Here is a 25,874-nt window from a genome sequence, read left to right as displayed (position 1 = left end):
GTAGAACATTGTAATCACTGAAATTCATTAATAAGGAATTTTTAATAATAAAAATTTTTAAAAATGTTTATTCCTTGATATATAAATACAACAGTGTATGTATGTGTATATATATATATATATATATATATATATATATATATATGTAGAAAGTATTTTACCTTGGGTATAATAAATGTTAAGAATACCAAGCAATTTTTTAAAACCTGGTTTTACTCCATTTCCCAAGTAAGCCAACAGACAAACAAGTCAAGTTTGCGCCTGCAAGTGATGCAAGTCTAGCTGATCCTACAGGTAGTGCAAGACCAGGACAACTCGTGGTAGACGTGGAACAAGCTCCGATCACTAATCTTAATATTTTCCCTTAATGCCAAAACACATCTCCAATAAGGGGATGTATGATGTTTTGTATTAAAGGCAAGGGGCCACTACCCAGACCGGTTTCGACCTTTATTGAGGTCTCTTCAGTGGGAGCTAGGCTAGAAATACCAAGATTTAGTCAAAAATTACTTTTATTTTAATATAAAAAGAAATATTACTTTGATATATTACTCTGAGATAGCTTTTATCTACATAACAATTAGGATAAATGTAGATTTATTTTGCATAAAGACGGATAAGTCTTGCTTTAGCCGGCTCAAAATTTTTAATATCTTTAATGTCTAATGAATCCATAATATTATTTTCAATTGATATAATTGATAAATTCGTTAGACACTCTCCAGACATTGTTGACCGCAAATAATTTTTTATTAATTTCAGTTTTGAAAAACTTCTTTCCCCTAATGCCCACCAAACGCATACATTTCCTACTGCTGAGGAATAGATCACTTTTAGACTGATCAAATACGGATATTGGTAATATTCAATAAATATGCATCACAATCGCAGTATTCGAAAACGTGCCGGTTAATTTATTTTCTTATATATAATTTAAAACATCCTGAGGAGCCGACTCTTTTTTAATAAAACATTGCAAAGTTTTTAATTCCTCAAATAAAGTCATACCATCAATATTGTGATTGTCACACAGTTTTAAGTGCAAATCTTTATTATTATTATTATTCGTGACACTTCCAAGGAGTCTGAAGACTCATCGCGGGAGGACACCTATTGTACAACTCTCCATCTCCACCACTACACTGAACCTCTACTACCAGTCATCTACACAGCACCATCTACCGCATACCACCTTTACAATGTTTCATTAAATCTTCATCGCTCCAATCTTTTAATTTGCTAATGTCTCTTATAACTTTAAAGTCTGCGCTATGTTGTTTTAAGAGTATGAATCTTTCCGTGACGGAAGTTATTGTCGTGTCTAAAATCGTGAAGAAAAAATTTTTTTTTAAATTTTGTTTAAGATCATGTGTTGTCTCATCTGATGCTTCGTGACCAAATATTTTTGTTTTTGTTCTTTTGCGAATGTCTGGAAAAATTGGATCAATATTAAGATCGTTTGCTACTTCTTTTGCAGTTCTAATAATATTTTCAAAATATTGGTCTGTTCAGCAAGTATTTAATTCTTGTATTACATAATCAAGATTTTCTATAATTTTTCCTATATCAAATGTCAGATTCTGCATTATTTTGCTTGCAACATTTACGAGACTTAGACTTAGCGAAAGCAATTGACAGTGTGCCACATGATAAGCTGATATTTAAGTTGCAGCACATGGGTCTGGATGTCAGATTGGTCAACTGGATTCGATTCAGGATTGGCTGTCTGATAGGTATTCGAGAGTTGTGTATGGTGGAGCAGTTTCAAGGAGGCATAGGGTTACAAGTGGGGTCCCACAGGGCTCAGTACTGGGGCCTATATTGTCTTAACCTTTATATTAATGACATTGTCAGTGGATTGCAGGTGGATATTCAGTTGTTTGTGGATGATGTGATGCTGAGAAGGGTTATTAGTAACAGTGCAGATGTGGTAATCCTGCAAGAGGATTTGAATAAGCTAGACAGAAGATTTCGTACCAAATATGAACAGAGCAAATAAATTTAAATGAATAAATCTTTGAAATTAAGTTGTCTGCCTGAACTCTAGAATCGATATCTTTAGTTTCATCTTTTGTAATATCAAAAAGAACCTGGTAAATTTCTGTCATATTATTTTTAAGTGGCTTTATTGCTTCTACTCTACTTTCTCACCTAGTCGCAGAAAGTGGTTTAAAATTTAAAACATGAATATGTTTTTTTTTTTAATATAGCCCAACGCTTCACAGATATTGAAAAATAATTCTATAATTCCTGTATTAGCTCAAAAAAAATTTACAGTTTCACAAGATATCTTAGCTGCACCATTAACTATTCAAATTTAATTTAATGAATCAGCAGCACACGGAATAAAAAAAAAGCCCTTCAATTTATTTCAAGGATTTTTTTTCTGTAGTCTGTTATTTTTACCTCACACATATTTGAACAGTTAACATAAGCTTGGCTACGTAAATCAGAAATGTTAATATTCAATAATTTTAAATAATTTTTTATAAATTGAAATAGTCCTTGCCCAGTGGTATCTTCTACAGATTGAAAACCAAAATATGTTCATGAATTTCTGCTATATTTGTATCTTTATTTTGATTAACAAATCTAATAACAATGGTTAATTGTTCTGTGTGGCTTATATCCAGAGTAGTGTCAAGAATTAATGAATATTATTTCGCCTCCTTAACCATTTCTAAACTTTTGTTTTATAGCTTCAGAAATTATATGGGTGATTTCATTTTGTATTTTTATCATCTAAATAATGAGCAATGTTCCTTTTTTCTGATGTTTGGATGCGATGCAAATGTTCTGCCATTATCTAATCAAATTTAGCGACAGTTTCTACTAACTTTAAAAAATTGCCGTTATCATTTTCAAAAAGTTTTTGTGAAGAACCTCTAAAAGCTATACACTGTCTTGATAAATATTGTATTATGTAGATTAACCGTTCTATAACAGATTGCCAATATTTTTTCTCAGTTTCGTATAATCTTTGTTGTGTGCAAGCAATAATGCATTTCTTAATCAACGAAATTTTAAGTTCGTAGTAATTTTAACAGTTTTTAATGTGTGCGGAACTTGTGTCATGTATTTTTAGTATATGACTCAAACGTTGCCAATCGTTACAACTGTATTCGTTAGTAAGTTGGGAATTTTGACTACCGAATATTTTGCAATAATAACAGAATTTCACGATTCTGAATAAACTAAATAACTTCGTAAAAGTTTTTCTCCATTTGCTAAAGTTCGATAATAGTATGAATCGGAAAACTTGCGGCAAGATTCATCTTTGGGAAATTCTTTATTAACTATTTGATGCGGGCAATGCTCAACTAAATAATCTCTAACTTTGATTTATGAATTTAGCGACACAAAACACACGTGTTGAAAAGATTCTAGTGGTAAGACTTATACGTTGGTTAGACATAACTGGTAATTAATTTACGGAATTAGCAACGCATATAAAGTAAATTAATTAAAGATAACTTTAATGAATCACTTCTATATTTCGACAATGTCACATTGTCATCTTCAGGAACATAAAGATATGGTATGTGCACTAAAGGAACTAACAAAGCAAATGAGGAAGAAATTAAGACACTAATTTTGTTCCTAAAGTCCTAATGGTGCCCTCTTGCGGGCTAATTTGGTAGTCTTGGCCGTTGGGCTGAAGTTCTCATAATGAAGGTCTCCCAAATTTGGGGCAGTTTCATGCACCCAAATTTGTTGAGGTTAGGAACGTTTTTTAGAGCTGCTGAAGATTCTTTGAATAATCTTTCGTATTTAAACTTGCTGCTATGGATTATTTTTGTCTTCTTCCAACGAATTTTATGGTGGGTATCTAAGGCATGGTCTGCCAGCCCAGAGCGGCTGTACTGGTGAAACCGGATGTAGTCTTGGTGTTCTGAAATCCTGATATTTGTTGTTCTGCCTGTTTGGCCAAAGTAGGACAATTTGCAGCTGCAAGGGACCTGGTATACACCAGGTAGGTCTAGGGGGAGTGGTTGGTCTTTGGTAGAGCGGATAAGGGATGCCAACTTTTTATATGGTCTGTAACAGGAAGTAAGGTCATATTTCTTGAGGATATTAGTTATTTTTTCAGAGGTGCCCTGGATGTAGGGGATAGTGATAGACTTGGTGTAGTCTTTATTGTTGAGGGGGGGAGGGGGGTTGTGGTTTTCAGGTTTTAGTATTTTTTGGATTTTTTTGGGGTTATAGCCATTGGCTAAGAAAGTGTTGAGGATGTGGTTTAGTTCCATAGTCAGGGCCTTGTCATCTGAGCAGATTAATTTTGCCCTGTTATATAGTGTTTTTATCACCCCATATTGTTGTGAGGGGGGGGGGGGATTGCTGGTGAATGTATCTACCAGTGTGGGTGGGTTTTCTGTAAACAGAGAAAACCAAAGATCCATCAAGCTGGCGGGTGATTAAAGTGTCTAGGAAGGGGAGAGTGTTGTTTTCCTCTTTTTCTAAGGTGAACTGGACTCTGGGATGTTGGTTGTTTAAGTGTGTTAGGAAGGAGTGGAGTGAGTCTGAGCCATGTGGCCAAATAGCAAACACATCATCCACATAACGAAGCCAAATAGTGGGTTTTTGTGGGGCGGAGTTTAAGGCTTTTTCTTCAAATGTCTCCATAAAGAAATTGGCCAAGGGTGGGGAAAGTGGTGAACCCATGGCTGTCCCCTCTATCTGTTTGTAGAACTTTCCTTGCCAAACGAAATAGCCTGAGTTCATTGTGAACTGAAATAGGGCTGAGATATCGGGAGGAAACTTGGCTTGGATGAGCTCAAGGGTTTCTTTGAGTGGGACATTAGTGAATAGGGAGGAGACGTCAAAACTGACCATTATGTCAGTGTGTTGGAGTGTGAGGTTTTCTATACTGGCTTTAAAGTGGGCCGAGTTTTTTATGTGTGATGGTGTGTTGCCAGTGTAGTGTGTGAGCGTTTTGGCTAAATGTTTGGCTAATTTATATGTGGGGGAATCAATGCCATCCACTATGGGACGTAATGGCACATTTTGTTTATGTATTTTTGGGAGTCCATATAATCGGGGGGGGTCTAGAGTTATAAGGTTTAAGCTTGTTGGTGACTTCCACAGGCCAAGAAGTGACTTTCTTAAGGAGTCTGTGGATAGTTCTAATCTGAGAGCTGGTCAGATTATATTCAATGGGGAGGTAAGTAGTACGGTCTCGTATTAAAGAATTTAGCTTACCTTTGTAGTCTTTTTGATTGAGTACCACAGTGGTGCTTCCCTTATCAGCTTTGGTGATTACTATTTTTTTGTTGTTTTTTAATTCTTGTAGGGCTGTATATTCGTTTTTGGATAAGTTGGATTTTGGAGGTTTGGCTTTAGTGAGAACACCGACTACATCCAGTCTCAAGTTGTTGGCGGTATGGATAGGCAGGTTGCGAATTCCACGCTCTATTTGGATCATGATTTCTTCAGCAGGAATCCTTTTTGGAGCTAGGGCGAAATTGTGACCACGTGAAAGTGCGGTGAGTGCTTCAGGCTTTAAAACTGCCGACGAGAGGTTGACTACTGTGTTAAGTGGTGGCTGGGGTACAGAAGTAGAAGTCTTGGTCAGGTTTTCGTATTTTTTTACGTGCCGACTACGTATTTTTTCGAATTCCTTTCTTGCCGATGTGCATGATATGTCATGAAGTATCGACCATAGATCAAGGCCGAGTGTGTTAGAAAGCTCTTCCTCTAGCGCCCGTACGTTTTTGTTTTCGTCGGCAAGGAGAACGCGCGTCGCGGTAATTTGTTCTCTTAACAGGGCGAAGCTAGTGCGGTAATAAATGCGTAGAGCTTTCTTGGAAGTGAAACGGTGCTTCAATTTGACACAGTTGTTGATCACTTTGTTATCCCGGCAGCGTTTTAGGAACGTCAGGTGATTTATTTGCCTCGATATCTTTAACCTCAATTTGCCATATTGACGGGCCTTTCGTGCGATTGCATCTCCGTGGATGATCATGATTCTAGTGGTAAGACTTATACGTTGGTTAGACATAACTGGTAATTAATTTACGGAATTAGGAACGCTATAACCCCAAAAAAATCCAAAAAATACTAAAACCTGAAAACCACAACCCCCCCTCCCCCCCTCAACAATAAAGACTACACCAAGTCTATCACTATCCCCTACATCCAGGGCACCTCTGAAAAAATAACTAATATCCTCAAGAAATATGACCTTACTTCCTGTTACAGACCATATAAAAAGTTGGCATCCCTTATCCGCTCTACCAAAGACCAACCACTCCCCCTAGACCTACCTGGTGTATACCAGGTCCCTTGCAGCTGCAAATTGTCCTACTTTGGCCAAACAGGCAGAACAACAAATATCAGGATTTCAGAACACCAAGACTACATCCGGTTTCACCAGTACAGCCGCTCTGGGCTGGCAGACCATGCCTTAGATACCCACCATAAAATTCGTTGGAAGAAGACAAAAATAATCCATAGCAGCAAGTTTAAATACGAAAGATTATTCAAAGAATCTTCAGCAGCTCTAAAAAACGTTCCTAACCTCAACAAATTTGGGTGCATGAAACTGCCCCAAATTTGGGAGACCTTCATTATGAGAACTTCAGCCCAACGGCCAAGACTACCAAATTAGCCCGCAAGAGGGCACCATTAGGACTTTAGGAACAAAATTAGTGTCTTAATTTCTTCCTCATTTGCTTTGTTAGTTCCTTTAGTGCACATACCATATCTTTATGTTCCTGAAGATGACAATGTGACATTGTCGAAATATAGAAGTGATTCATTAAAGTTATCTTTAATTAATTTACTTTATATGCGTTGCTAATTCCGTAAATTAATTACCAGTTGAAAAGATTATTTCACTGATTAGTAATAAAATAATAACTTGACATTTCAACCCTTGTATTGAGGTCATCATCAGAAGGATACATGTGTATAAGAACCAAGCTACATGTTGTTGCACTCTATACAGGTAAATTACATCTACGTTGCTAAGTAATCTTTCTTCTTAGCCTGCTCGCTAGTGATTTAAAAAAAAAATTACCAATAAAAACTACAATAAACTCTGCTAACGTCCTCACGTACTAGGATTCTTCTGGAATTATACAGTTTATGTTGTTATTTTACGATTATCTTCTGGATTTGTACAGTACAGGTTGCTATTGAATGTTCTGGGGGGGACTTCACTTTGCAGTGAGGAGCAACCAACCACCATCGGACCACTGTCTGGTTATAATTTAAATTCTGGCATAATTTAAACCTTTCTCCTGTAGCGAGAGTTCACCTTGCGTGAGGTTGTAATCCGATTGGCTGATAACCAGAAAGTGGTCCGATGGTGGTTGGTTGCTCCTAACTGCGAAGTGAAGTGTTTTTTTTTTTTTTTCCCTGAACATTCAATAGCAACCTGTACTGTACAAATCCAGAAGATAATCGTAATATAACAACATAAACTGTATAATTCCAGAAGAATCCTAGTATGTGAGGATTTTAGCAGAGTTTATTGCAGTTTTTATTGGTATATTTTTTTTTTATCACTAGAGGGCAGGCTAAGAAAAAAGATTAGTTAACAATGTAGATGTACTTTACCTGTATAGAGTGCAACAACATGTAGCTTGGTTCTTATACACATGTATCCTTTTGATGATGACCTCAATACAGGGTTCGAAACGTCGAGTTATTATTTTATTATTAATCAGTAAAATAATCTTTTCAACACGTGTGTTTCGTGTTCCTGTATGAGTGCTGATCACTGTGTAACTTTAAAAGAAAAAATCTCTAACTTTGGTAGTTATATGATTCGGCCAAGTATCTGGATCATTAACATTAAAATTTTCATGTTTCGCTGAATCGGAATCCAATATTTCTTCTGCTGCAACTTCTGTAGACAATCCTGTGAGGCCAGTTTCATATTCGCATATAACATTTGTTTCTTCATAGTTATCTTGTGTCCTCTCTTTTTCTGTAGTAGAGCTGCACGGAGTACTTGATTAGTCGGTTCTTTCTGTTCTTCGTTTTTTATGTGGTCCTGAAGTTCAAAATTTATTCAGTGATCCAGCCAATTTATGTTCCAGTTGTACTCGTTGCAATTTTCTTTTCCTGTTTTGTGCACCAGATAACTTCTTTGGCTTTTTTTCCGACATCTGGGGGTTAACATACTTGGTTAGACTTTAAAATAAGAAGAGCGTTAGAAGTTGTCCACCAAAATAAATAATAATTGCTGAAATTTTCCCTTAAACTTATTTTTTAACCTCTATTATTTTTAAGGCCCAAAACTGACTATTTTTTTTACTACAGAATTTGATTTTTTAGATGTTTTGAATAATAAATATGCTTACATTTTAGGTATTTTTTTGAAAATTAGCAAGTAGAAATATTAAGCACTGATTGATTTCTCAGTGATATTTATTTAATATTTTTTACATTCTGGTAATTGTTTAATAATTAAGAAATTTCTAGAATATTAATATTATTTATTAAAGAAATTAATAAAAGGACCCCAACCCCAATGTCTTCCAACCAGAACAAGAACAAATATATAAATAAATCTCTTATTGAAAATTATTTGTTTTCTAGACGTCTACCCAAGATAAGATAAAAACCTTTTGTTTTCAAAATAAGAGAATTAACTAATGAATTTTGAAATGACGCTGAAAAAAATGTAAGAAGTGCATATTTTTGATTGACACTATTTCGTCTATCCAAATTCGAAGCTGAATTTAAGAAAACGAACATCATACTATTCACCTATGTTTCAGACTAAATATTTGGATAGATCAGTGTTTCTGAAACTTCAGATATCTGTGTACCCCTTCTTTAATTTTCAGTATTACCAAGTCATCATCATCATGATGCGTATCAAGGATTTAGGCCTAGCATGGCCTGTTCTGGCCTTAGAAGTCATCGTTGAATCGTTTAAGAGGATGTCCTGGTTTTCTTTTCCCTAATGGCTTGTACTTTAAAGCTCGTTTTGGTAATCTTTCTGTTTTCATTCTTTGAACATGTTCCATCCATTTATGTTTATATTTTTTAATTTTTTCTATTACTGGTTCTTGGTTTAATTCTTTCATAATATCTTTGTTTCTTTTGTGATCAAATAGTTTGCAGTTTTGTTAATCTTTGTTTGTCTTTTTGTTTTATTGTCCAGATTTTGCTTCCATACATTAAGACTGGTAGGGTTAATGTATTGTATACTTTTAGCCTAGTTTGTTTTTGAACTAGGTTATTTTTAAATTAAATATTTTGCAATTTTTAAGTTTATATCTTTTTCATTTTCATATGTGATCGTACATTCTAGGTAGTTAAATGAATTCACCTGTTCTAAGATCTTGTTATTTATTACTATTTTAGTTCTTGCTGGATCTTGTCCTTTAAAGGCCATAGTTTTTGATTTTTCTGTTGATATTATCATACCATAATCTTCATCATCATCATCATCAAATTCCTGCCATGTACCCTCAAGGGGTGTACAGGATATGACAGTACTACATGAAAAAATTACATCATTACTAACTTCCTATCTACAATTTTCCTCCAAATCAGTCTATTACTTGTCAAAACTCCAACATTATCAGATATTATATTTCTATCATCTAAAGCACTTTGTACCGTATCAATCCACCTATATCTTGGTCTTCCTCTGGGTCGTTTTGCTGCCAACCTGTCAGAGAACACTTGTTTTGCTAATCTTTCCTCTCCCATTCTATTTAAGTGACCATACCACCTGAGATTAGCTCTGCTAATGCATTCCTGGATGCTGCCAATGTCAAGTTCTTTCCTAATATCCTCATTTTTAATATGATATTGCCATTGATGCCATCTGTTCACACGTCTGATCTTTCTCAGGACTCTCAGATCCATAAGTTAAAACTGGTTTGAACACTGTCTTGTATACAGCTAATTTAGTGTTCTGACTAATTTCTTTCTTATTCCTTATGAATTTATTCAATTGACTTCCCACCATACCAGCTTTGCTGATTCTGTTGTCTATTTCTATATTTAATTTACCATCTTCAGTAAAAATCATGCCTAAGTAGCTGAAATGTTTTACTTGTTCCACAGGTTCTCCATTCACAACACAGTTGACATTTTCAATTATTCTGCCTATTTTCATTGTCTTTGTCTTTTTATTGCTGACCTTCATACCATATCTATTACAACAGTTATTCAATTTAGTCAGAGAATCTTGCAGACTTGTAGCAGATTTATTTAGAAGTATAACATCATCCGCATAAAGCAAAGAGCTGACATTAACATCTCCAATTTTGATATCAGGTTTAATACCACTTTCCTTCATAATGTGATCCATATAGATAATGAATAACAGAGGGGATAATGTACATCCTTGTCTCACAGCAGATTTAACATTAAACCATCTTCCTGTACTTAGTTCAATTCTAACTGCTGGCTTACAAATCAAATAAAGACTAAGTATTGCTTGATATAATGCCCCATTGACACCATATAACTGCAGAGTATTGAATAGCTTCTCTTTTGGCACCTTGTCATATGCCTTTTCCAAATCGACAAAACTTAAATACAGATCTTTGTTATATTCCCATGCTTTCTCGACTATTTGTCATAAAGTGAAGATCTGATCCTGACAGTCTCTATTTGGCCTGAATCCAGTTTGTTCTTCCACAATTCTTCTCAACCGTTTCTCAAGTATACCTGCATAGATCTTGCCAGGAACACTCAGTAGGGAAATACCTCTGTAATTCTCACATTCAGTTTTATTTCCCTTTTTATATATGGGTATTATTAGAGCTCTACTCCAATCATCGGAAATTCGTCCCTCTGTCCAGACTTTCTGAACTATGCAGTGCAGCCACTGTAAGACTTTTATACCACCATACTTCAAAATTTCTGGTTGAATATCATCTACTCCTGCTGCCTTTCCACATTTCAAGCCTTTGATGGCTTTTGGCTTTTTCTACTTCAAGTATGGATATGTATTCCTGACTGCATGTCTGGTCAGTGTTTTTTTACTACTGTGCTGTCATCACTGCTTGTTTCATTTAGCAGTTTTTCAAAGTAATTACTCCATACTTCAAGGATATCTTTTTCTCCCATTTTCATGTCACCTTTATCATCTCTAACTCCTTTTACAGCACTCTTTCCTCCATTCCTAAGCTTCTTCAACAACCTCCAGAATATTTTGCCACTTCTTGATATTTATTTTCTATATTCTTGCCAAAGTCCTCCCATGACCTTTGTTTAGCTAGTTTTACACACTGTTTAGCTTTCTTACATTTGTCTCTGTATTCTCTAAGAGCACAAACTGACTTATTTGCCAGGAACTTTTGATATGCTTTCTTTTTTTCCTTCACTGCCTGTTTAACTTCCTGTGTTCACCAGGGAGTTCTGATTTTTTATCTTTGCACACAACCTCACCACATGCCACTCTGGCAGAATCAATCATTGTTTTCTTCAGAGTTTGCCACTGAATCTCCAAGGTTTGATTCCTGTTCTCAAACTCTTTCATTTTCTTTTCAATAATCTTTCTGTATTTTAGTCTACAGTTCACATCTGAGAGCTGCTCAACTTTCATTAGCTTTAAAACTTTCTTACATGTTATTCTTTTCAATATGAAATTCAATTTTATCCTGCTCAAGACTAAATAGTGATCACTTCCAATTTCAAATCCTCTGTACACTCTGGTGTCCTGCACTAGGGAGAAAACATCACTATCAACAATAACAGTCAATGAGACTTTTCTTATTCCTAACCTCTTCTCTCCATGTGAATTTGTGCACATTTTTATGTTGGAACATGGTGTTAGTAATAACCAGTCCATGTCCTGAGCAGAAATCCAAGAGATATTTGCCATTATTATTAACTTTGCTCTTTTCTCCAAATTTTCCCAAAATATTTTCATTCAATCATTTCCTACTCTGCTATTTAGATCCCCAACAAGGACCAACTTTTCCTTTTTCATTGTGTCAGTTGCTTTTTCTAAAGCCTCAAAAAATTCCTCCACTTCTACCTTATTATAACCTTCTGTGGGACCATAGGCAAATAAGTCTCATTGTCCAGTTCCCCATTCTCATATTTGCCCACATTACTTTACTTGAGACTGACTGCCATTCAAGAAGATTAGCCTCGTATTTTGTGTTGAATACTATGGCTACTCCTTCTTTTCCTTGATTGTCATTGCCTGAATATAACATTTTGTATTTAATGCTCAGAAAGATCTCACCAGTTTTGGTCTTTTTTGTTTCAGTCATCCCTATTATGTCGATCTCGTACTTATCTAATTCCTCAGCTATCTCCATTTCTTTGCCATTCAGGCTTCTTACATTGATAGTACCGATCTTTAACTCTGGTGATGTTGAGTTGGGGTTTGTTTTCAGATTTGTTCCAGTAGCTGCCTTTTCACTCTTCGCCCTGGTTCCCTGGCGAAAACAATGGGGGCCTTGTTTAACCGGGCGATGCCCCAGCCGGCATGAAATTTTGTCATGTTGTATCATCATTTTTTATTTTGGTTTAACCAATAAGAATACAATTTGGTCTGCTAAATCCGAAATTGCCAGCCCATCCTCGTTCGTTCATTATCAAAGTAGATACCCAACAGGGTGCACCATGAGAAGGTGAGGATTGGACATTAGGTCAGAGGCCCTGGTCGGTTCTTTGCATTCCTTTAAAGGCTATGTGGAGGTCTCCTCTCAGTTATACAGCTTTGAACCTTAAGCACCCCTCCTACCATAATCTTTGGATATCTCATTTACATCTAAAATAGCTTTCTGTAAGTTATCTTCAGAATTTGTAATTATTATTTGGTCATCGGCAAAGAGGAGAGTGTTTAAGTTAACTGTAGGAGAAAGTCTAATTCCTTGATGTAAATTTTTATTCCATTTTATTATTATTTCATTTAAGTAGATATTAAAAAGAATTGCTGAGAGGGGACATCCCTGTCCGGTCCCTTGGTTTATCTCTCTCGTATATGATAGCTCGTGATTTAATCTTATTTGTATTTGATTATTTTCATATATACTTTTGATAGCTTTTAGGATATTATTTGGTATTTGTCTTTCTTTTAATATGTTAAATAATATGTTTCTTTTAACTTTGTCAAATGCTTTTTCCGAAGTCAATAAATGCAATATGTGTTTCTAAATTGTATTCGCTTCTTTTCTCTATTATTAATTTTAAGCAAAAGGCTGGGTCTATACATGATCGTCCTTTTCTAAATCTGTTCTGTACTTCTAGAATAAAGTTTTCAGAATATTTAATTAGTTTGTTATTTAAGATTCTGCTATATATTTTGTAACAGGAATTTAGTATACTGATACCTCTATAGTTTTTAGGGTCATCTCTATTACCTTTTTTAAAGATAGGAATCACAATTGCTTTTTTCCATTCTATTGGGGGGATACCAGTTGAATAAATTTTATTTAAAAATAATAAGAGTCTTTCTTTGAATCTTGTTCCTGTGTATTTATATAGTTCTGAACCTAGCTTATCTTCTCCAGCTGATTTTCTGTTTCTTGTTTCTTTACCAAGTACCTTATCAAAATAATAATAATAATAATAAATAAAAATATATTTCATTTTAAATGTCTGTTTTATTTGAATTTAGATATACATTTCAACAAAAAAATATATAATTTATTTTTAATAGAACAAAATTTATAAAGATACTATCATTTTTACTTAATATAAATAATTTATCATCAATGAGACAAGTGAAATTGCCTATTTCTATATCTGCTATATTGCTCTCTTTTGTGCGTTTTATAAATCCAGTCTTTAACCAATGATCTATACTTAAGAATTTGCTTGACTATAACTTGCACTTTTTTTCCAAAATTAAAGCTAAAAAATCGTGGTCCGAGTCTATACATTATATGAGGGGATTTTTGGAAACTAAAGTTTTCAGAAAAAAAAAACAAAACTGAAAATGGGTATGACTTACCAAGAAGCTTCTATTCTCCATCACTTCTTCTGTCCTCAAGAGCAGTTTCCTTGTGTGCAACCAAAATTTTCTATCCAAATAGAGTCATCTTCTTTCCCATTATATCAAGCAAAAATTACTAGTAATTTAAGACTTGAGATACATAATGAACAATCCTTGATAAGTTACTAATGAGAAGTGAAAGATGTGTGCGATTGTAGGCCAGTACAGAAAAAAAAACTATTAAGAAATGCATATGATTGGTGCGGTATTAACAAAAGATTGCGTGACCCAAACAAAACAAGCTGACAATTGAATTGAAATGCTAATTCTCTTAAACCGATTTCCATAATATTTGAAATGCATTCACTATATATTTCTTAGTTTTAACATGTTCATGACGGGGTAATGTCAAGCAAAACCATATGTTGCACCTGCAGCATGTGGTTTGCTCCAGTCTATACAGCAGAGGAGATGTGATTACTAGTTAGTGTTTATATATTCCCAGTTGTCTCTAATTGCACTGTTTGTTGAGAAATATATTACACCGTCTACAAATGTCTATGAACCTTATTCAGTGACATGATAAAACGAATTGTTTTTCGTGTTTCTGCAGCAGTACAGTTGCTGTTGTGGAGGGCATATTGTTTACTGCAGGGAGTAAAATATGAAAGTTGGGGCCGATAGTGATTTACAATTTGAGTAGAATTCATGCATAATATAATTTAATATATATAGACTATAAAAGTTTATGAAATTCACATTGTATGATACTTTATGGGTTGTTTCCTTAAGTATCTAATAAGTGAGTTCTAAAATGTTTAGTTTTAGCATGTATGACTATAATTTTTTTTATTAATAAAATATAACAAGCACATATTTAACTGTCAATGGGAAATGGCACCTGCTTTATTTTTGTAAAATATGTTGCCTTAATATGGCTGAACGAGCGCCCTTATTAAGCAGTGCTGTTAGGCAGGCTGCCTCTATGCTACACCCTGTCGATGATATGAATTCGCTGTCTTAAACTAACAATTTCCACTAAAAATATAATAAACAATCGAGAATATTTATACAATTTTTACTGAGTCGATGCTTACTCTGAAAATCTGTGGTAATATTGATAACATTTCATTCCAAACAAATTATAAAAACTGGTGATGTATTAAGTTAAAAATGTTGTTAGATTATTTAGAATTCATAATAATTTGACTGATTTAAAATTTAATTTTTATTGCATTAACTATAATTTGTGATATTTATATAGTACGATATAATTCAAGAATAAAATTTATATATATATATATATATATATTTTTTTTTATTATTTCTCCTCGTGAAATGGTGCTGCTATCTTCAAGCGCCCTTGTGCGGCGCACAATCTGCACAACCACACTCGGCCCTGGACTGAACTTAAGTCAGATTATGACTGTTCGAATTTACAGGGAAATAAAAAGAGATCAGATGGTGATTTTGAATGCAGTGTTTCTTTGTTGAATATTTTGGCAACAATGCTGTCAGAGTTGTTGGCAGCAGCATTGCTGATAACAATGTGATTATCAGCGATTCAAATGATAATACTTGTTTGTTCTTCAACAACAAAAGTGACAAGGAAGTTTCTCAACCAAAAATCAAGGACTGAATGAACCCCTGCAAAAAAAAAAAAAAAAAAAAGGGTATTTTTGTGGAACAATTTTATTTTGATTACACGAAATGTGGTGTGAGCGATAACAGCAGTATCGATGAAGAGGCAACTGAGAATGATTATTTCAAACTTTTTTTTTTTTTTTTTCAAAATGAACTTGCTAAAGATCATTGCTCTTGAGCCTAATAATTAGCATATTTTGATTTATGAAAATCACTGAGGTGAAAGAGCAATCCAAAATAAAGAAATGTTTGTTTTTTTATTTGATGGCACGTGTAAAATAATATGTAATGAAAGATTACTGGTCAGCTCATCCATTACTGTTAGTTTAATGACATTTTTTTAATTAAAAAAAAAAAAAAAAAAAATCAGCTAACGCCTTTTTATTCCCGTATACGGGGAGTAGGCGAGGCCATTTAGCCCTATCTAACTTTTGGAGACTGAGTGGGCAGTTCAATCTCCACTGGTACCCAATCAGAGACAGATGGCCCAAAGCTATCACTAATTAAGCGGTACGCAGTGAAGAGAGACGGCTCAAATGTGCCGCCATCTCGTGGTCCTTAACCCTAACACAATATATTTAATGTCTGAAAATAATGTGGGTTCTACGGTCGATTTTATTGAGTTTACAGGACGAAAAACCCGAGTTTCCGGGAGGAAAAACCTGCTTGCCCGTGCCAGAGATCGACTAACTCGGGAACCGGTCGAAAAAAGGCTTAGAAAAATTTCCTCTAGTCGCCGACTAGACTCGAAACGAAGTCTTCCTTCGTGCGGCCAAGCGCGGTGGTGTGCAAATGCCACATCCACTGAGCTACACAGGCTTTTTTAATTAAATTATTTTATATTATATAGTTATTTTTATTTAAATTTTTTTTTTTAAAATATCAAAACAGAGAACTTCACTTATTTGTGCATATGGTCCTGTAAAAATAATCATAATTTAAAATTTTGAATATTTTTGCAAATTGTTTTTATGTTAGTACATTATTAGTTTTGGTTTCATAACCCATACTGTCAGCACTTGCGATGTGCCTGTTTTTTGATGTTATTTTGTCAAAATGAAATGTAAAGCATTTAAAAAAAAATTCACATACTTACTAGATTTGGATAGTTGTGTTACTTTCAGAAATTTTATTGTAATTTAAAATATTAAGTGTTTTATGAAGACATTTTCTTGTCTTCATAAAACACTGGTTTCATAACCCATACTGTCAGCACTTGCGATGTGCCTGTTTTTTGATGTTATTTTGTCAAAATGAAATGTAAAGCATTTAAAAAAAAATTCACATACTTACTAGATTTGGATAGTTGTGTTACTTTCAGAAATTTTATTGTAATTTAAAATATTAAGTGTTTTATGAAGACATTTTCTTGTCGCTAACGGAGACAACGTGTCAGCAATTATACTTAGTGCTTCTCGCTTGCCACTTTCACGAAGTGCGCATGCTTGCGATGTTTGATGGGTGATTGACAGCTGACGGAGAGCATCGAGTATCGAGGTAACGGAAACAACTAGAAAGTGGTCAGGAAGAAAAGAGAACGCAGGCAGGCAGATGTTTGGGTTCTGAGGAAATTAAGTTTTTTTTATGTGATAGTCGGAGGAAAATTAATAGTAGATTCCGAAAAAGGAATCGTAGAACTATGAAGTTTTAAAATATAAGACTGTCAATAGGTATTAGTGAATAAAAGATATTGCTATTGGTGTTCTAAAGGAATGTTTGAGGAAATGCTGATTGAAAATTTCATCTGTTTTAAGGAAGCCGGATCTATTTGTTATCTCTACTGGAATAGGAGATGAGATTTAGCAACTTAGATAAAGCAGTAGAAGAAACCTTTTTTGCTGGTACAAAAATTAACAAAAATTGAACTGCATGAGGTAAGAGTAGCTATACTTCGGTTAATTCAGAATATCTTACTTCGGAGTCAGGAGGAATAATGTGTACTACATGAGGGTGATGAGAAAGGATCCTATGAAAAGAAGAATAGAATCTTATATCTTCAGAAAAGGGCCTTAACAGAGAAACTGGCTATGAATATTTTGTTATTGTGTAAACAGAGTGTTTAGTCTAGTGCAGTGATGGCAAACCGTTTTACCCAGGTGTGTCAAACATCTTTTTTTTTTAAATATTGACATTGTTGATGTGCCACTTGCATACATGCATTATAAATTTAACTACATAATCATAGATGGTGACTTATACATATCACATTAGGCTATTTATTTAATAGGACATTGATATAAAATCTTTGAATTCATATTATACAATTAATTTAATAAGGTGAAATTACAAACTTACATTACATTTAATGACTTTTCTGTTGCTGAGTACTGGTAGAAAGTTGCTTTATAGAAGGGAGGGCTATAGTGTGTACATTTTAAGGCTACACAGGCAGCGCTCAAATCATTGCTCAATCTATTTCTCCCTTTTGATTTGATATTATTTAAGGCAGAAAATAGTTTCACAAGAGTATGTAGAAGAGAAACTTGTTAGAAGAGCATGAAAGTTTTGGGGAAGGCTATTCCACACGCTTAGAATTTCACAGTCTGAATTTTTACATGCGGTATCATGCAGACATTCCCTCTCAAATTGTTCTAATTCATTTCTAAGAGCAATAAACTTTCTTTTCCAGATAGGATTACACTGGAAGTCGACTAGTTGCATTTCTAGATCTTTTGAATCCAACCACTCAAAGCCATCTGCTTAAGGGTCAAAGCTGTAAAACTGAGAGGAGACCTCCACATAGCCTTTAAAGGAATGCAAAGAACCGGCCAGGGCTTCTGACCTAATGTCCACTCCTCACCTTCTCGTAGTGCATGCACCCTGTTGGGTATCTACTTGGATACTGAACGAACGAGGATGGGCTGGCAATTTGGGATTTAGCCAACCAAATTGTATTCCTATTGGTTAAACCAAAATACAAAATGATGGTACAACACGACAAAATTTCATGCCGGCTGGGGCGCCGCCCAGTTAAACAAGGTCCCCGTTGTTTTTGCCCAGGGAACCAGGCCGAACAGCGAAAAGTCATCTACTGGAACAAATCTGAAAACACACCCAAAGTTAACATCACCAGAGTTAAAGATCGTTACTATCAACGTAAGAAGCCTGAATGGCAAAGAAATGGAGCTAGCTGAAGAATTAGATAAGTACCAGATCGACATAATAGGGATGACTGAAACAAAAAAGACAAAAACTGGTGAGATCTTTCTGAGCAATAAATACAAAATGTTATATTCAGGCAATGACAATCAAGGAAAAGAAGGAGTAGCCATAATATTCAACACAAAATACAAGGCTAATCTTCTTGAATGGCAGGCAGTCTCAAGTAGAGTGATGTGGGCTAATATCAGAATGGAGAATCGAACAGTGAGACTTATTTTTGTCCCTATGGTCCCACAGAAAGTTCTATTAAGGTAGAAGTGGAGGAATATTTTGATGCTTTAGAAAAAGCAACTGACGCAATGAAAGAGGAAAAGTTGGTCCTTGTTGGGGATCTAAACAGCAGAGTAGGAAATGATTGTCAGACATACAAAAATATTTTGGGAAAATTTGGAGAAAAGAGCAAAGCTAATAATAATGGCAAATACCTGTTGTATTTCTGCTCAGGACATGGACTAGTTATTACTAACACCATGTTCCAACATAAAAATGTGCACAAATTCACATGGAGAGAAGAGGCAAGGAATAGGAAAAGTCTCATTGACTATGTTATTGTTGCTAGTGATGTTTTCTCCCTGGTGCAGGACACCAGAGTGTACAGAAGATTTGAAATTGGAAGTGTTCACTATTTAGTCTTGAGCAGGATAAAATTGAATTTCATATTGAAAAGAATAACATGTAAGAAAGTTTTAAAGCAAATAAAACTTGAGCAGCTCTCAGATGTTGTTATGTCATTGCTCTTCGTACTTTTCTATATTTTATTTCTATTATGCTTGCCTTACTATACTATAATTAACTCTCCTCTAATTCTCGATTATCTTTAACACTCAATTCAATTTTGCATCTATCACTCTCTATATTCTACTCTATAATTGGCCGTTTCTTACACCAGTCACATGTATTCTTTAAATATTAGAAGCTTTACTCTTAGTTAGGAACAAAACCCTTAATTCTATTATCTGAGACTGTCTCCTGATCAAATATTGGCACATTTATTTTTTAAAGCTGCATCATCCAATATCCCAGGATAGAGGAGACTCTTATCCAAGGAGACCTTCTCAGAATAATATACAGCGGTAAAAGTTCTTGCACTTATACTCATGTATAATCTAATTCAATTCACCTATATCAATCTTAGTATGCAGCCGTGGATCATAAATCTCTACTATACTTCTATATCCCTCCTGCTTAGGTTCAATTTTATGAGTGGTAATTTGAATTCCTATCTCAGACCAATATCAGGTATAAAATACAAAACATGTTTATTTAGGTTTGAAACTTATATACAAGGAATGCACCAAACACATGGTTATTTCAATTTCATTCTAAGTAAAAGAATTAGATAACACAGCTAAATACCCTTGAACATGAATAATAACTCGCTCTACTGTATTGCTCATTAAATTACAAAATTTCTAGTTTATAATTTTTTATCTCTTCAATCATTTCTAAATTACTTAATATTTCTCACATTTATCAGTGTTATATCACATACAGACATTCCTTCTCAGACATTTCTTTCCAGTTGGGACAGGTCATTGCCAAATATGGTAATATCTTTAAAGTTCACTATCAAATGTCCACACTCTTAATTACATAGTGTCCACTCATTTCTTTAACTGGAAACATAAAATAAATTCTCTAATTTAAAATATTAATATAAATAATAATAAAATTTACCATTCCTGGTATGATTATCTGGCCCGTCCACAGCTTTGTCTAGACATCTCTATCCTTCTGCTAACTTTCGCCCACGTGGTCACTTACGATGATCACACTATATGGCCTTTCTGAACGACTTGGCGATATGCCGCCCTGGTCTCGTTCCATTGCTGCACCTTGGCCTTGCCTGCTACTCTGTTATGAAGAGATAGCTATCTGGAACTCTGGGACTACGGGTGATGACTCATAACTTCTACGGGCGGTCCGGAATCACACAGCTGGCGGGAGAGAGAGCCAATGTCCACGAAGAAAACAGGAACCAGGAACCAAAAAAACCTTCAGAGAGGGGGGGGGGGGAAACCCTTTTATACCACCTCCTTTGGCACCCTCTCTCCCTTACGTTTTTGCGCATGGCACGCATGTTCCGCGTGTGCCGTCTTCCAAGAACGCATTTGAGCTTCATCTTCCATATAATTTCTCTCTGCCATAGGCCATAAGTTACACTGGACAGCTAAGACGTGAACTGTAGACTTTAGCTTACACTCAATTAATTCACATACACTGCATAGGATATTCTATTTTAACTACAATTTTATACAAAATTCCTTTCATGACTTTGTGTAAACTGGATTAATTTCACATTTCTAAATCAACATTCTTTCAGCTCTACTTAAGGTTAATATATGTGTATTTACTTTCTTGCCCAAGTACAAGTCTCTCATTGTTTACAATTTTGAATTGTTAGATTCTGAATGAATTAATTCCTTTCCAAATTTGATCATTCAGGATGTAACAATGTGAACTGTAGACTAAAATACACAAATATTATTGAAGAAAAAATGAAAGTGTTTGAGAACAGGAACCAAACCTTGGAGATTCAGTGGCAAGCCTTGAAGAAAACCCTGATTGATTCAGCCAGAGAGGCATGTGGTGAGGTTGTCTGCAAGGATAGAAAAATCACAACTCCATGGTGTACACAGGAAGTTAAAGAGGCAGTGAAGGAAAAGAAGAAAGCATATCAAAAGTTCCTGGCAAATAAGTCGGCTTTTGCTCTTAGAGAATACAAAGACAAATGTAAGAAAGCAAAACACTATGTAAAACTAGCTAAACAAAAATCATGGGAGAACTTTGGCAAGAACATAGAAAATAAATATCAAGAAGGTGGTAAGATATTCTGGAGGTTGTAGAAGAAGCTTAGAAATGGAGGAAAGAGCTGTAAATGGAGTTAGAGATGATAAAGGTTACATGAAAACAGGAGAAAAAGATATGCTTGAAGTATGGAGTAATTACTTCGAAAAATTGCTAAATGAAACGAGCAGTGATAGTACAGTGGTAAAAAACACTCAACAATAAATTCTAATAATAATTATGATTATTATTCCCCGTTATCTTCCTCTCTCCTCGCCCTAATGGTTGGTGTGGTAACAATAGGCTTCCTTATCTGGTAAGAGCTTTATGTCTGTAGATATGTGTGTTTGTGGGACCAGTTTGCACAAAGAAACAGCTGAGTTTTAGAGTCAAACTCCTGATATCTCCATATGAGGCTGACTAACATACCTCTAGCTGAAGAGGGCTGAAAAAAATTCTTCGTGTCATGCATGGGATTTGAACTCATGTCTTTCTAAATAAACAGTTGACTGAACTATGAAGACTCCATCATCATCATTATTATTGGTAATATGAGGAGTTTCCGAAAAGTAAGGTAACACATTTTTTTTTTCAAGGTTGTTTAATAACAGGAAGTTGAAATTATTCACCAAGAAATAAGTGAACATGCACTGCTTCTACACAAAGTCTTCAAATATATTGATGCACTTGTCGCAATGATAGATCCATTTATCAATACGATTACTGAAGAAGACCTTGCCCACACCCAGTAATCAACATTGCGCCACCTGATGAACTTCCTCATATGTAGTGAAATGCCTTCCAGAAAGGTATTTCTTGAGGAGCGGGCAAACAAATGGAAGTTGTTCATCCTCTCTCTCAAGAAACATTTACAGCACAACTATTCACAAGTGGTGTGCACAGTGTGTGGAGTAGCATTGACATGCACCAAAATCACGCTGCTTGTCAGGAGTCCTGTTGTTTGCGTTGAATGTTGGATTTCGGTTTGTTCAACATTGCACAGTAAAGCTCCGCATTGATTGTTTCTGCTGTCAGCAAGGAGTCCACCAACAGAACTCTTTGGTGATCCCAGAACACTGTGGTCATTACTTTGGGACAGTGGGAATAGTTTTGAATTTTTTGCACTGTGGATGTTTCCAGGTCAGAGTCTAGTTTGCTCTCTGGGGTAAAGTGATGAACCCATGTTACGTCTCCTGTGATTAGGTGAGCGAGAAAATCCTCGGCTTTGTCGCAACAGATTCTCCAGACACATCCCCAAGTCACCTTGTGCTCCACTGACAATTGCTGGGGCACTCAGTGGGAGCACGTCTTTTGAAAGCCAACGACATCTTGAACAATTTCATAAACAGTGGACTTACTCAAGTTTACCACTTGTGCAATTTCAGCATGTAGTAAACGTGTTTGCCAGTCTTCTGTCTTGCTTGATGAAGTCCTACCTGTCTGATGTTGATCTTCAGTGTCACCACAGCCCATTTAAATTCATTGCACCTTATAAGCCCACTTCTTTGATCACCATTTTGCCATACATAACAATTTTATCAAGTGACATTAATGGCGAATGTCACTAGGTGAAGCCCCGTTTGCTTGCAAAAAACAAAACTTCACAGACACCTGTTTTGGACCACACTCAAATGGTAGCTGCCATCTTGCAACTGGAATTAGCTGTGAGCCAACATTAGCATCACATCGCAATGGTGGTCTTTTTGAACGGGTCTGTCTGTTTACCATATTTTATCTCATTCCCTTTCACTGTTATTAAGAAAAATGTGTTACCTTGCTTTTTTTTGGAAACCCCTCCTAGTAGTATTAGTATGTGATGTCTGTACACCAGTTATTATGTGATGACTTTTACTCAGATTTGGTATTTGAAACTTTACGAACATTTGTCAAACCGTTCCATTTTACCTATATTCGGGGTTACAAGGGGACAACATGTAAAAATTATATATTGCAATAACTCCTGACTTAGTGAAATATGATAAACTTCGGAATTTCTGAAATGTGTAAGAAGTCCGTGTGGTTTAGTTTTAGTTCCAACTGAATCACTTTTATTAGCAAATTTTGCTAAAGAAATTTCGAAATATTAATAATTCCAATTTGGCTGGGTTTAATGCAAATTTATAGTTAAGATCTATGTTTAAATTTGTCAGTTTAGATTTCAATCTGACCAATGTTAAAAATTAGTAGAATGAAATTGTTTTGTCTAGAGATAAATCACTATCTACACAATGAAGTAGAGGGTACGCTTATAGAATAATGTTGTAAAAAATGAAACAAAACAAAAAAAAAAGTTATTACATCTCAGTGACTACCTACACATGTTGTCTGCATCTGGGGAATGTTATGTATTGTTACTGAACACTTGAAAACACTAGTTTCTGATAAAATTAATCTTTCGATGAATTCATCGAAAATTCATCTTCCCAGTGCTTCCAAGGCGATATGATAAAGAATTTTTTTATTATTTTTTTTTTGTGTGTGTGCGACAGCCTCAGCAGCACTTCTGCATGGATTCAGTTGTTTTCATGCAGGAAGGGGCTCCCCTCCACACATTGGTTGATCCATACAGAAGGTTCTTCGAGAATATATCACAGAAGCCAGAGCGATCAGCTGTGTGTTTCCCACTGCATTGTCACCTTATTCACCTGATATGATCCCCTGTGATTTCTACTTTAGAGATTTCTCAAAGATAGCTTTTATCGGGATCATCCTGATAACTTGCTAGCGCTGAAAGACAGCATAATGCAGCATGTGCTCAACATCAGTCCCGACAAGCTGTGTTCTGCGATTGAACACACTGTGCAAAATATGCAGTTTGTGGCATCTTGGGAAGGACTGGCACACTGAACAGTACAGCCTAAGGGAAGCATAAAGGAAGGGAATAAAAATGTGTTATTTACGCTTGTGTCAGTTCTCTCCTTCTTACACACAAAAATTACATCTACATTTGGTACATCATACAGGGGTGATGTGTGATGGTGAATCCTGGTGGTGAATTTTGGATTTTTTTTATTTTATTATATTTTTTTTCAGATATCACTTCCGCATGATACACAATGTACTCCTTCAAAGTTTCACAGCATTTGGATCGTTGAACAGGCCTTAAACAGGGATGCTTTAATTTTAATCAATGTATTTTTTTTTTTTTATTATTATTATTATCCCATGGTATTATTACACCAGATCACAGAGGTCAAGTTCATGTATTTTATACAGCACCTTTTCGGGGTTGTTATAGACTTCACATTTGGAAATATTCATACAGTTTAGCAAATGCATTGGTGATGCTTCCTCGATGTTACAGATTTTGCAGGTGGGGAAGACTTTTATGCCATTGCTAAACTTGATTGGTCTTGTGTGGCCAGTCTTGAGGCGAGAGATCATACTAGTGGCACTGCGATTAAACTTGGAGTTGATGGTAGCTCCTGGATTTTCTACTGAGTACCAGTGGTGAGTTATGAAGAAATTGTTCTTTTTATGTTTTCTTTTTCGGTGGTTTTAAAAAGATCAAAATCGGTGGTATCACTTGATGTTGCAGCCATTTTTGCTACTTCATCACCATGTATAAAATAGAATAGCATAACATAAAATACCTGTTAGTTATCAAGAGTATCAATTGTTCAAGTACACTCGTAAAGTTTCTTTGTATGACAAATATCATTGCCAACAAGGTGGAGGGTAGAGGTTGACAGTTTTTATAGGTGTATCATCGATGTCTTACTTCACTTGTTAACTAATATAAGAGATTCACTTTATACTTTATTAAAACTGTATTTTTTGTTTAATGCTTAAAAATTAGTCCAATTCTTCATTTCATTGAATAATTTCAAATTAGTTTTTTTTTGTAGCATCATATGTAGATTTACTATGTATTGCCAGTTTTATTAATATTATGAGTACCACAGATGCTTGCAGTTTCATTTTTTTTTTTTTTTTTTTTTAATGTGTATATGCAGATCAGAACATCAGGACAACCAGCTACTAATGAAGAAATATTAAAATTTTCCAAACTCTTTGAAGATGAAATCACTTTAGACAGCCTTTCTCGTCAACAGCTAATTGCTCTCTGCCGCCTTCTTGAACTTCAGCCAATAGGGACCAATAATTTTTTACGGTTTCAGTTGAGAATGAGGTTGCGTACACTCAAGGCTGATGATCAGGTTTGTACACATACACACTTTGTGTGAATTTAGTTATATTCCCCAAAAGAGTTATATGCACTCCCAAGATAGTTCTGGTTTGTACACATTACACTGATCATGAATTGTTTTGTAGTTATGTATTTCTAATAATTGTCTTTCTAATAATTTTTTCTGTATTTCTAATAATATTATATACACCGAGTGACCAGTTTATACATATACGAGGGGGAGAGTCTGGAAAGTTCTGATAAACACCTAGAACAAAAACGATA

At 35.1% G+C, this 25,874-nt stretch overlaps 1 protein-coding gene across 2 annotated transcripts in view; it reads left to right on the top strand.

The window, feature by feature from the left end:
- Letm1 (Leucine zipper and EF-hand containing transmembrane protein 1) overlaps positions 1 to 25,874 on the top strand; it is a 213,599-nt gene that overhangs the window by 92,654 nt on the left and 95,071 nt on the right. For both annotated transcript variants that reach the window (XM_090414926.1, XM_090414927.1), the window contains exon 5: positions 25,417 to 25,620. In XM_090414926.1, coding sequence (XP_090271052.1) covers positions 25,417 to 25,620 — 204 coding nt within the window. The remainder of the gene's footprint in view (positions 1 to 25,416; positions 25,621 to 25,874) is intronic.

The sequence above is a fragment of the Typopeltis vanoorti genome, chromosome 26, assembly GCF_054136105.1.
Source record: "Typopeltis vanoorti isolate ZY-2024b chromosome 26, IOZ_Tvanoo_1.0, whole genome shotgun sequence".
NCBI lineage: Eukaryota > Metazoa > Arthropoda > Arachnida > Uropygi > Thelyphonidae > Typopeltis > Typopeltis vanoorti.
Note: the sequence above shows the minus strand (reverse complement) of the source record. Positions and strands in the feature narration are given on the sequence as shown.